Here is a 12,704-nt window from a genome sequence, read left to right on the forward strand (position 1 = left end):
CTGCAATGTGTGTGTGTGTGTGTGTGTGTGTGTGTGTGTGTGTGTGTGTATGAGTCAGCACACATACATAATCAAGCATGTGTGAATGTACAGCATGTGTGTTTATGTATTGTGCCAACCACAACCCAGTATGTGTGGAAGTGAGATCTTGTTGAATGGAAACTCGGACGATCTTGTTGCACTAAATAAAAGGGAACCAATTCAAGCCCCATCTGTTAAAGTACCAAAATTTACCAAGGGGCAAAATAGTTAGTGTTGCAGTAAATTTTTAACGCCTTGTCTCCTTTTTTTCCCCTCAGCTTGAAGTTCTTTGGGTGGTGAAAAATGGAAAACAAATGTTCTGTTGACAGCTTTCTTATGCCCAGGGTGTGTGAGTATTTATATCATAAAGGTGCCAACACATCTTGGTTTTACAGGCTGACCATCGCTAGGGGGAGAAAAGAGGGGGACAAAGGGGGGGTTGTCCTGTAGCTCCTTCTGGTAATTACTAGATCAGTGATGAATAGGCCTTGATAAGCCTGTGACAAATTAGCTTACAACTAAGTCTGCTGTGGTGTGAAATTCTTATTCATTTTAAAAGAATTTAGCTTTATTATCAAAGTGGGACATCTACAAATGGACCCTGCTGATTGCACATTGGGTCCTGGTGTGACTACAGTACACTCTGGACCTGGACTGCATTAAGATTAAGGCTGAGTGTACTGTAGCTCCCGTTCTGCTCAGGGCTCAGTAATAACAGAATTCCGCTCCGAGTTTGAAGTAGAGCATGTGTCAGGAATATTCAGTTCCACAATAATTTTCCTTTCCTGTCACTTGTCTTATTGTCATCACTTTGCCTATATTAAAAATTCACGGGTCACTTGAATGGCATTTAGTGCTTGTCTCCAGTGTACTGCATGCCTGTGCTAACTAGTCAGTTGTGACCACTTTTCACAGCAGCAGCAACGCCTTGGGCGAACTGTGATTTCATAATGTTTATAGTGTCAGTGGCAAGCCTGACGGGACAAATGGTAATAACTCCACCGCCGATATGAATAATGAATGAACTCATATAATTTCATAAATCAGATGGGATGTACAACATATGGAAATAAGCATATTCTTGCCACTGGGTTTCACTATTAAATAAAAGCACCACATTTGAAACCGTTTTTACCTCCATAGCGCTGTGTCCTGTATGATATAGCCTGAAGCATGCTATGGGAATGCTGTCTGCTGTACCATCACAGAGGTGCATTCGACAGAGTGCACAGAGGGAGTCCAACATTGACATTATGCTGTAAGAAGGTCTGTCCTAAGGTGAACTATGTGTACACAACTTTAGGTTCTCTCTGATGTAGGTGTTTCTTGGCTTGCCAGTGTCGTGTCGTGAGGCCACCATCCCACTGTGTTTGTTCTGTGTGAGTGTACTGAGAAGAGTACTATGGGAACATTCATTCATAAACTTACACTCAGCAGAGCACTGCCTGTATAGAATTCATAGAACTTGAAAGATTAAAAAAAGCAAAAAGGCTATGCTGTCTTCATATTGTTGCACCTTACACTTCCTCACAACTCATATTTTATCAAGAGAAATCTTTGAGACTAGCGTTCGTTTCAATGAAGTAAACATGTTTATTTATTGTCAAATTATCCCCATAATCACTGAACAACAAAAGCTAACTCCCTCAGCAAAATAACGATGCCCAAGAAGTTAATATGTCTGGCTGGACCTGCTCATTAATTCAGTTAAATGAAGTGAGAGAGGGGGAATCAGAGTGAACCGAACAGGAAAAAAGCCCTTAAAACCATTTCCTGTGGTTTGGGTAACTTGCAGAAAAGTCAGAGGGTCCGTATTTGTTTCTCCCTCTCTTGTTCTCTGTATTTTCTGTCAATGTGAACGCATACTCATCTGATTTTTCTCACTTTGGTTTTCCAGATATGTCATTTTTCTGTCCTTTGTAGCACTGCTCCTTCTCTCCTTGTTTCTCTCATGATTGCTGGGTCAGTAACTTGGCGGTGGACTGGGTCAGGGGGCGCAGACTGGTTTTGTCCACCAGCTTTGGGCTGTGAAGGCTAATGCCTCCTGACACTCTCAGCTCCATCAGTCCCGCCCGCATCATTCTAGTAATGCAGAAGTCATCAGGGCCTGGGATTGCGTGAGGGCTCTCATCTGGAAACCCAAACAACCTTAACCTCATTGAATTCCTGTTGAAGAATGCAAAAAATAATGAATGGATTAAGTTGCTACTTTGTCTCATTGGATTAAAACCATATTATGTGAGATGTATGTGTTTTTGAGTGTTTCCATATCAGAGATCTGGTATTGTACAAAAGATAAGGGATATTCAAAAAATATTTGCTCATGTTAAAGTCCACAAACATACACTACTGAAAGTGCAGGGGGGATGTTGTAATTTTTGTTCAAAGGCCAAAGTTTAATCTGGATTGTGTGGCCTCTCTAGCTGGTGCGCTAGTCTTTTCCAACCATACTCCACTTCCTTTACAGGCACTCAACTGAATTGTTGCTTAACCTGCGCAGTGACCCTGCCACATGCTATCTGCTTCCTTCTACCCCAGACCCTCCGCTACACTATTCCCCTTGTGGGCAAGGGTTTTGCACTGCGTCAACCAGATCCACAGACTCGCGAAGGGAAATCCATAAACCTTGTGTTAGGACAGAGAAAAAAAAGTCAGCATCAGTGCTTACTCATCTGTTAAAAACGGAGTGATCTGCAAAGTTTGTATGAGAGGGTTTTTGACGGTGCCCTGCTGCTTTGTCAGTGCAGCACATGCTGCAGGCACTGGCATCCCCTATTGCCTTCCAGGTCATTGGCCAGGCTCAGCAGGAGGTGGGCTTCTAGCTCCATGACACGTCCCTGATTCACAGCTGGATCCGTAACAAGGTATCATAGCAAATGAGTCGGTAAAACATCACTGGTTTGAAGAGCGTGAAAAATTGTCATAATATCATTTGTAATTCCTGATCTGAACTGCCGTTTGTAGGGGAGAGATATGGCAAGTGAGAGAGAGAGTGATCTGGTAATGAAGGGGTTGTATTCCACTTCAACATCTCCACCAGTCTCGTCCCCCTCTCTTCCCCGTCATCCCACAGCCTGACCCCCAAACTGACGCCTGAAGGGGGAGATCCAAGCTAATGTAAGGAGGCAATAATTAAACATCTCGTGATTCTCGGCCAAGTGGCGTATAGGTGTTGCACTCTTAACATGAGAGCTTTATGACACGTTGTCCCATTCTTGAATGTGGTTTTTGCTCCTCATTACACATGACTCATGAGTGGTGATGTGTCAGATTGGGCCTGTCCTGGTCTGTTGCAGTGATAGTGGTGATCAGACTAGAAATATTGCATCTGCTGAAAATGTAGCACAGTATAATGATGCTTTAAACATTTTTTTGGTACAACAAAATAAGTACTAAAATACCAACATAGAGTACACTGTATTACTTATAATTTCATTGTCTTTTTCTGAATAGACAGCATTAAATTACAGTATATATGCATTTAAATATTTGGCAAAAATTTGCATGTGTTATAATTATCATGAATGTCAAAAAAAGAAATAATGCCCACACTATGTATTATGCAATAAAATTAGACACAAACCCTTATGATCTTTAACCTTTCTATGTTTAGAGTACAGTTGGCTGTGAGGCTGTGTGCTGGTTTGATGGATGCAAAGAATGGACAAACATCAGCTCCCTGTAAAACCACAATGGAGACCTTGGATCTAAATGTCATGGTTTCATAACGGATACACTGACATTTGTGTGATGGGATTTAGCCATGGGTTAATATAGCCATTGCTGGAACACTGCATTGATGTCCATCTCACTCAGGCTGTGAAGTCTATCTCACCATTTTTTTGGTGCCCTCACAGAAGTTTCTTTCAAAGGGATGAATTGGATTCTATGCTGGTTAAAGCCAATTATTTTATCAGGGGAAAAAAAACTGTTTGATATGTAGGTTTGTTTTATATGATGTTAATGTGCCTCAGGAGCTGTTGAGATCATTCTTTTTTGGTGAGTGTTGGGCTTGGGGGTGGGGGCTGTTGGGGAAAGCAGGCGATCAGCATTAAAATCAGAGCCATGTAAATCTAATCAATTATACAGTTTTTCAGATAAAATGTTGGTAAATCAAAACACATTTTCCAAAAGTCACAGTATAATGAGAAATTTAAATTGGAAACAGAAACCATTTGTTTATTATAAATGCCAGGGTGAGGTGGTGACTTGCCATCCATAAATTTCGTTATCCTTTCATATTCCTTTTATCTATGACTACAGCTTTGGCACTCGTTCAAGATTTTAATGAACCCAGACTTCTGAGGCATCAAGGCCTAGTGATGCATTGTCCATTTGGATCAGGGAGTACAGAGGGGGGACACAGGCAAAAAGCTTTTGCCTTTGACATAATATTTTATATTCTATTGCCTTACAGGGGGTCATTAGGTGATTGCAACATTTAAAAACATAACAGATTGACAACAATAAACACATATTCAGCATATATCTGGAATTAACTACAACACTGGTGATGTTGTGTGTGTACATGTGTGTGTGTGTGCGCGCATGTGTGCAAGGGGTGACTTGAATCAAAAAATAATTTTCTGTGCTTTATGAGGACACAGAGAACCCCCCTGCTCTGGCGCGACCTGGTGTCGGCTGCTTTCTTCGGCTCAGAGGTTCCTAGGGGAGACCAGAATGGAAGTTGAGCATCTTGCTGTGATCCAAAGAAAGTGTGCCAAATGCTATCAAAACTGGATTAGTAGACAACAATTGTGTTCGATGAACGGAAGGGGGAGGGAAAGAAGTAGTTTCCAAGTAACCCATGGATGGAATTTTCCAACTCCACTGCATTCATATCCCATGCAGGAATAGAGCCACATAAGAGCCTTTGTTAGAGTGAAATCTATATTTTTATAGAGTTTTCATACATGATCATATGCAGTATTTCAAATTTACTGTATAAAATACAAGTAACAATAGGCCATCTTAGATGTTGTGAGCTAGGAGGAAGAGTTGAAATATGTTTTTCATGTGTTATCAGCCGTTAGGAGAGAAGGAAAAGAATTGATAATGAATAAGACTTATCCATAACAAAATATATTTGGAGAGTAAATTATAGCAGATAATATAAAGCACTTTGAACTACACTAGTCTACATGAAAGGTGCTATATAAATAAAGTTTGGTTGGTTGATTGATTGCGTTTATCACTGGTTCCCAACCTTTTGCCACAGGTTCCACTTGTCTATTAACTATGCACAGTTAATCCACAGACTGATGTTTCCTTCTCAGATCATTTTTAATTTAGAGGCCAAATAGGTTAAACTTAAAATAAACAGCAAACATTACAAAAAGGTCTGAAAAAATAAACATTATAATTTATGAAGCAGAAATATATTTCCCCCCATCCTGTTAAAAACTATGTAACCAGTGACCCCTTGGGCAGGTCTTGACCCACGTGTTTGCAACCACTACATTATATAAAATAAGTCACTGGTGTTTAGGCCATGAAAGTACACTTTCGAAGTGGGTGTACATGATAAAAAAACCTGTCTGGTCTGTGATGTTAAAGCAAGAATGATTAACATGGACTTAACACAGTTTCCTCTACAACCTTCATAAAATACAGTAAGTCCAGCAGCATACTCACATTTAAATACCCCCACAGCCCCAATGGCTGTCCTCTGAATGCTGACATTTGGAGCAAATCCCCTGCTGACTTAATCATGGCAAATATTGCGTGTCATTTGTGCACCACACTTGGACCTGGCTGATGGTAGTGGTAGTAATTCACCACTGCTGTGAGGGGGAACTCCTGGGGTGACGTGTCTTGTGCTCAAGTCTCTCTTCTCTCATTCCTTCTTATCCCTCCCCGTTTCTCTCTGTTGCAAGCTTTCAGCCTGTCTCTGTCCCTTCTGTCACCAGACACACTGTGGACAGGGACAATGTATGATGCAAATAATTCTGCAATCTAGTGAGTTAACTACTTATAAACAAACAAACAAACAAACAAAAAGCATGCATAACAACAATATAACTAATTATGATTATCACCAGTAATCCATATCAGTTTTCATTTTTTTGTGAATGAATCTACATTTTAACATTAGCTGCTACACAAAGCATCACTACTACTACTTGCATGCTGTTTACTTTCCCATGTGCTACTAGTTGTCCAGAGCCCGCCCATTTCCGTGCCCTGGCCAATCACATACCTGGAACTGGCCGAGGGCTCTTCCTCTACAGCCAATTGCTGCTCGCTATTTTTTAGCGCGTCACTCAAGGAAACATGGCGGCGCATGCTACCAGAGCTGTGAGACGACTTGTACCTCAGTAAGTCAGAGTTTATGTCTTTATTGTGCGTCTCCTTCGTCCACATTCTCGCAGTTGAAGTGCAGAAAAGCTCACCCGGTGTCACGACGACACTAATTCTGTCTAATTTTGTTTTTTCTCCGTGTGACGGTGGTGAGCTGTTGGTCAAACGTCAATTGCTTTGTATGCTGTGGAGAAGTACAACAGTTAGCAACAGTGTTTTACAAGGTTATATTTGTTTGTCACCTCTGTTATGTCTGTCCAAATGACGGAGCATACACTTGTTTATGTACCTACTTGTCTGCTACTTCTTGAATGAGTTGAGAAACAAAGTATACAGTGCATACTAGCTTACTTACCGTGGCCCTGTGCTCTTTACTGCGCTCATGTGCTTCTGCATATTATTGTACAAACATCCTTAATGTAGTTATATATAGTACAGTACAAGCTGCTGGGGAAAGTGCCGGTGTAAGAGGTTGCTAGCAAAACATAGTGTAGTGTGGTCGGCTTTGACTTCTTGGGGTGTCACCTTGTGGGCCGTGTGTTTGGTGGTGTTACTGTGCTGTCAGTCACTGTAGCTCAGCCCACCTGACTGTTTATTGTTGCATAGCTGTCATAACTTTTCTACTCTGGTATTGTCAGATGTCGAGGAAGACGTTCAGTTTTGTCTTATTCTGTTTAGGGCTGCAAGTAACCATTATTTTCATTATCAATCAATGTGTTGAGCATTTTTTTGCAGTAGTTGTCTGCTCAAACAACCCAAAGATATTCAGTTTACTGTTGTAGAAGACTAAAAAAACAAGAACATATACACATTTAAGAAGCTGGAAATGGAAAATGTGGACATTTCCTTCCTAAAAATGACTCAAAACCATTACATCGATAATCAAAATAGTTTCCAATTAATTTAATATTCGTAGTTAATTGTTGCAGGTCTAATTCTGGTGTTTCCATGCTGCTTTCAGTGTAGTTTCTCATACTGAACAACTTTAGTTTGATTCCATGTCATTACACATTTGTTTTATCAAGTATCGAATGAAACAAACTAATCCAACATTAATCTAAGGCAAACTGTACTAAACTGACCTGTTGTACAGTAGCTGAGAAAGGTCAACGTAGCACAATATAAAGGAATAGTTTAATATTGTACTATATATTCATATTTTAGGGAATGTGCTTATTTGCATTTGTTAACCTAGCGTAGCATAAAGACTGGAAGCAGGGGCAAAACAGCTTACTTGGTTCCAAAAGTGAAAATAAATACCTCCACCAGGTCTTCTAAAGTGCTCCAAATCACATGTTGCTTCTATTATGTTTAATTCATACACAGACAGAAATGCAAAATGGCAATTTGTGGTTTTAGAGGCAGTTATGTGCTGTAACTGCTTCTTGATGAACACCATTTATCCATCTGCCTGGTACTTCTGTGCAGAGCATCTTTGGCATTAGTGCTGGTTGCCTGGCAACGTTGCACTGCCAACATGACTTCAGGATGTCCCTGCACCTGGCTGTTATTTGTTTTATCTTTTTTCTGACGGTATAATTATGATATCTCTGAAGAAATTTATGCCGTGTGGCAAAATTTACTGATTACTTGCATTTTCATTAGTTTTTAGTGTCTCCAACTACTGCAGTCTTCTGTATGACTCCATACATACTTTGTGTTGTCAGTTTGGAGAATTCGTTCCTTAATTGGCTTTTGTGCATTTTGTAAATGAATGAGACACATACACACACACGAAAACACGTAGGTCCTGTTTTATTATTGCAGCCAGATACATCAGCCCTGTGAACCTACCTCCATGATGGTCATAATGTTTAATTTGTCCTGCAGAGAGGTGTTGTTTTAGACAGGTGTTGATTTATTTTATGATCTTTTTGGAGGTTGTGGTGCTGTTGAGTTAAGTATTACATTAGTCTATTGTAAATGACAGCTACCTAAATATTAAATACACCTCTGCAGTAAAAGTATCACTTAATGTATCCAATATTCTGAAGAATTGTCCTTTTCAAACTACACATTATAAAAACTCCATTCACAACATTGATTCTCAATTTAAAATGTTGACATTTTCACATTTTAGTGATGGCATGGCAGACATTCAGAGCAATCAAAGATTTTCTTCTCTGCTTGGTACTGAGTTGTCTCATTTGCACGTTGTGACTTGCTCAAGAGCTAGTCAGTTTAGTTTTATGGCACTTAATTGAATGATCATATCAAAGGAGCCAAAGCCAAGATTAAGCCAATCAATAAATGAGCTAAACTTTGTTTATTTACATAAACCTGTCACTTGAAGCAAAACTCAGTGCTGTATTTAAATCTGACAGAGTTCATTTGTTAGTTCAGTCATGTGATTTCTACATTATAAATATAAGATTAGGATATTCATTTTTATCATGAAGAAAAAATACCATCCATCTTCTCAAATGTGATTTTCTTCAATTTATATCATTGTAAATTGTTAATACATTACATTAAATATCTCACATATACAAATACACCATGCCACATATTTAAAAATCCAGTATTTCCATTTCATTGATTTGCACAGTAGCCTCATAGAGTCTGAGATGGTCTCTCATGAAGGGGTGTGCCACATGATAATACTGCTAAATCTTGATGCAGAAAAGCAGCAATACAGATGTCTGGAAGTGAATGTAATGAAAGCTCCAGTCAGACAGGCCAGACTGACAGTCTGGGATTAAACTGTCAGGGCTTAGCAACATTTCTCAATGAATCATAATGTCCTACTTACCAAAGGTTTTATGGTACTTCAAAATACAAGATAATGTCATAATGTTGTAATACTTACAAGTAATGTTCTCATTGTAGGCTTCTGTTAACAAAATGAATGTGTAAGCAATATCAGACTAATAAAATAAAAATCTCTCCACTTAATCATAAGAAGATGAATTTCTAGGCTTTTAGAGTATGATTTTGTTTGAGCCAGTCAGCTCTTGGATCAGGTGGTTTTCTTGTGTTTCCCACGAGGCCCTGGAGTCTTGCAACTGCGTCCCCTGGCTCGGAAAACCTCTGCCGCCTTGATCTTGTTAAGTTATTGTTGCTTATGTTTACATAATCAGAGTCAGGGTCAAGTCAGACACAAATCTAACCCAAAACCTATTTTTGTGATTTATGTTATTTCATGAAAAATTTAATTAATCTGAAAAGTAACTAAAGCCATTAAATGATAGTAGTGAAGTAGAAAGTACAATATCTCCCTCTGAATTGTAGTGGAATAGAAGTTTCCAGCAGCATGAAATGGAAAACTCAAATAACTCGAAACTGCAGAACTTGAGTAAATATACTCCCATTCCTGATGACATTAGGTGATCATTAACAGCTGGTCACGACCACACATCATGACAAGTCACATGATCATGGTCTGCGTATCATATCTACAATCGCATTACAGTGTTTTAATGACTGGCTTAATAGTCAAATGTGTCCTCTTATTGAGTCACAACGTAAAATAAAGCAAACCCTTCAGTGTGTGATGGTAAAAAAGCAGGTGAAATGTGATAGTGGTGACTTTCCATAGATCATCACCAGCCGGACACGTCATATTTTACTCTGCACTTAACAGACAAAGCTAGTTTTAAGCTGAGCATTGATCAGCTGCATTCTGCTGACTGCTGTCAATACAGCAAATCCATTTACATCAGTGACTCTAATGAGTTATTTTAACTCACAGCACAGAGCGGCAGCTCTATCACTCAGTCTACTCCTCTAAAGTGTCCTGTGAATCTATCACTCTATCTCTATCTGAGCCCATCAGCTGAAATTATATTGTAATCCTATTTATATTGGTAGGTCTGTACACCATATCAGCAATATTGTTCTCACAAAAATACCAATACTTTGATGTCAGTACTGTTTAGTATTACCATTGGTTAGTTTTCAAAAATGAAAAGAAAGTGTGTTGAGTGTCATTTGTACAGCTAGTTAACATTACCATAAAATCTTTTTATTACTTTGCTTCACAACAGTTGTTTTATGTTGTGTATTGTCTGTTGATGTTAGCCAAGTTAACAGCTCAAAATATAACAGGCGGAGGCAGCAGCACCGTCTACAGAGGCTTAATCGGTAAGAGGAGGTTGGACCAGAACACCTAACCATCAGGTAAGATGAGACGAAGCTGTATTAAAACATCAAAAATGGTGATATTGATATTGTCGTTTTATTTGACAACAAAACAGCGGTGGTTTGGTGACTGGAAGTGTTTTCTGTGTGACAAGAAACAAGAGAGGAGTCCACTGCTAATGTTAGCTAATCTTCGTTGAGCCTCACTAGCTGTTCACCAGCTGCTAAAGCACCGCTGTTTTGATGTCAAACGAGGTTTAGTCTAACCTCCTTTTACTGATGAAGCCGCTGTATGCTGATGCTGCTTCGGCCATTGCTGTTTATGCTGAGAAGCTACAGTCGGATGTTCCAAGCAGCTTCACCCCTGCTAGGTATCGAAATTTGGTATCAAATGACAAGAAGTTTTTAAATTCTTGATAGTATTAATTTGGTCGGTGCCATAAAAATATCATAGTTCAGTACCCAGCTGTAAGGTCATAAGATTCAGTGAGTGATATAGTGGTATCTAATGGTGATGTTGCAGATTGCAACCAACTGAATACCTCTCCCTTCCTATCCAAACATGAAGGACAACCTACGGTGGCCACGAAATTCGTGAAAAACTCAAAAGGACCTTTTTAGAGCCAGTTTTTCATTTTTCTTTCTGTGCTACTGTACAACCATGTGGTTCAACATGGCAACCCTTATGGAAGAGGACCATCTCCCTATGCACTAAAGGGTTCATTCTAAGTTATCAAAAACACAATAATTCTAATCTTCATTGGACTATACACTGATTAAAACACACGTATGGATATTATTTTTGATATCTGCCAAGTCTGTTCTTCTAGATGTCACTAAATTAAACACACTGCATATTAAGAGTTGTGTTGTGTTTATTATTCTCGTAATGTGTTTGTACTTACTGGTCAACAACATTGTGACAAGTGGGTCTAATTCAAGGCATATGAATTTCCAGAGGCACAAAGCTGATGATCCTGCCAAATCAGAGTGTGAATTTATTGTCACGCCCGTCTGGTGTGTCTCTGTGTGTTTGTGTGTGTGTCTTCCATTTGTGCTTGTGGTGTTAGTCTAAACAGTTAAGAAATAAACATTTTCTCATTTTCAGTAGTTAACTTAGCATCCAATATTTTCCTGCAGTAGTTCTAATTTATGTCATAAAATGAGAGTATCTCTCTGGATATTTGTAAATATTTTTGTAATATGTGATGTGTAGATTTGCATACAGCATAATCATAAAATGCCCAATTTCCTGGAATTCATAAGGGTTTTTTACTGGTGATTCTTGTAAGCAGTACTTGCATGGTTAAATGCAGCCTCTCCGATAGCAGAAACTAGGAGAGGAATGTGTGTGCTTGTTTTATGGACAGCCTAGAGCCCTCGCCCTGGCACTGGCGGCAGACTGCTCTTTGTCACAAACACCCTCGTGTCAAAGATGCAACAGCATCCTGGAGGAAGCATTGACTGCTGCTATGAAGTCGACAAGTGATGAAAGTAGCCTAGAGGTTGTCAATTAAGAGAGCCAAGGCCTGGACCTTATAAGTTAATGGGCAGTTTCCCCTCACAGGGCCTGCTAGGGCTTTATAGCACAGCTTATAAAAACCCCAAGTGTAATGCACCCCTATAACGTTTTCAATTAAGAGAAGGGGCATAAAGCAGCGCAGACACTTGGCAGTCATGCTAGAATGTTTATAAAGTGGCATTTGGCATAAATTGGGAGGGGAATTTTCAATTGCCCCAGTTGTTTTAAAGCAGCAGCTACTGTGCAGAATTTTATTTTGATGGCACTTCACGCTGACTGGAAGCATTACAGACTTCCTGGTGTCTTCCCATTACCAGCTCTTTTAGTTTGGTCATATGGATGCACAGCCTGAAGTTTAAAAGCCCTGTCTCCTCTGTTGTTAAATAGATTGGAAACAAGACAAAACAACATTTTCATATCCACTTATCATACAGTCTTAATGTTAGTACAGACTGACAGTGTACATGCATCAATCAATTCACAGTAAATTGGCAAATTTAAAACTGTCCTACAATACCAGAGGAATTTACATGTAATGCAGTTAAATTAAATTAAATTAAACAGTATATACATGCTTTTTTTTGTAAACATAATTATAAACCACAACCCTCTTGTTGGTGATAGAAATAAATGCTTAATGGAAATCCCTTCACTCATCTGGTGTCTTCTGCGGTCGACTCGGCTTTGGCTTCCGGTAGAAAAATAAATGAGTGTTGAATAAACACCAGTGTGTTGACATCTCATTTCCTCATTGATTGGTGGTGGAAGCCGAGCTTGAGGT

At 39.3% G+C, this 12,704-nt stretch overlaps 1 protein-coding gene across 2 annotated transcripts in view; it reads left to right on the forward strand.

The window, feature by feature from the left end:
- Window positions 1-6,279: 6,279 nt before the first annotated feature.
- clybl (citrate lyase beta like) overlaps window positions 6,280-12,704 on the forward strand; it is a 65,470-nt gene continuing 59,045 nt past the window's right edge. For both annotated transcript variants that reach the window (XR_008321957.1, XM_053328999.1), the window contains exon 1: window positions 6,280-6,338. Coding sequence is in view for 1 of the 2 variants with exons in the window: in XM_053328999.1 (XP_053184974.1) it covers window positions 6,295-6,338 (44 nt within the window). In the remaining variant the exon portion in view is untranslated. The remainder of the gene's footprint in view (window positions 6,339-12,704) is intronic.

Source organism: Scomber japonicus, chromosome 11 (assembly GCF_027409825.1).
Source record: "Scomber japonicus isolate fScoJap1 chromosome 11, fScoJap1.pri, whole genome shotgun sequence".
Classification (NCBI taxonomy): domain Eukaryota; kingdom Metazoa; phylum Chordata; class Actinopteri; order Scombriformes; family Scombridae; genus Scomber; species Scomber japonicus.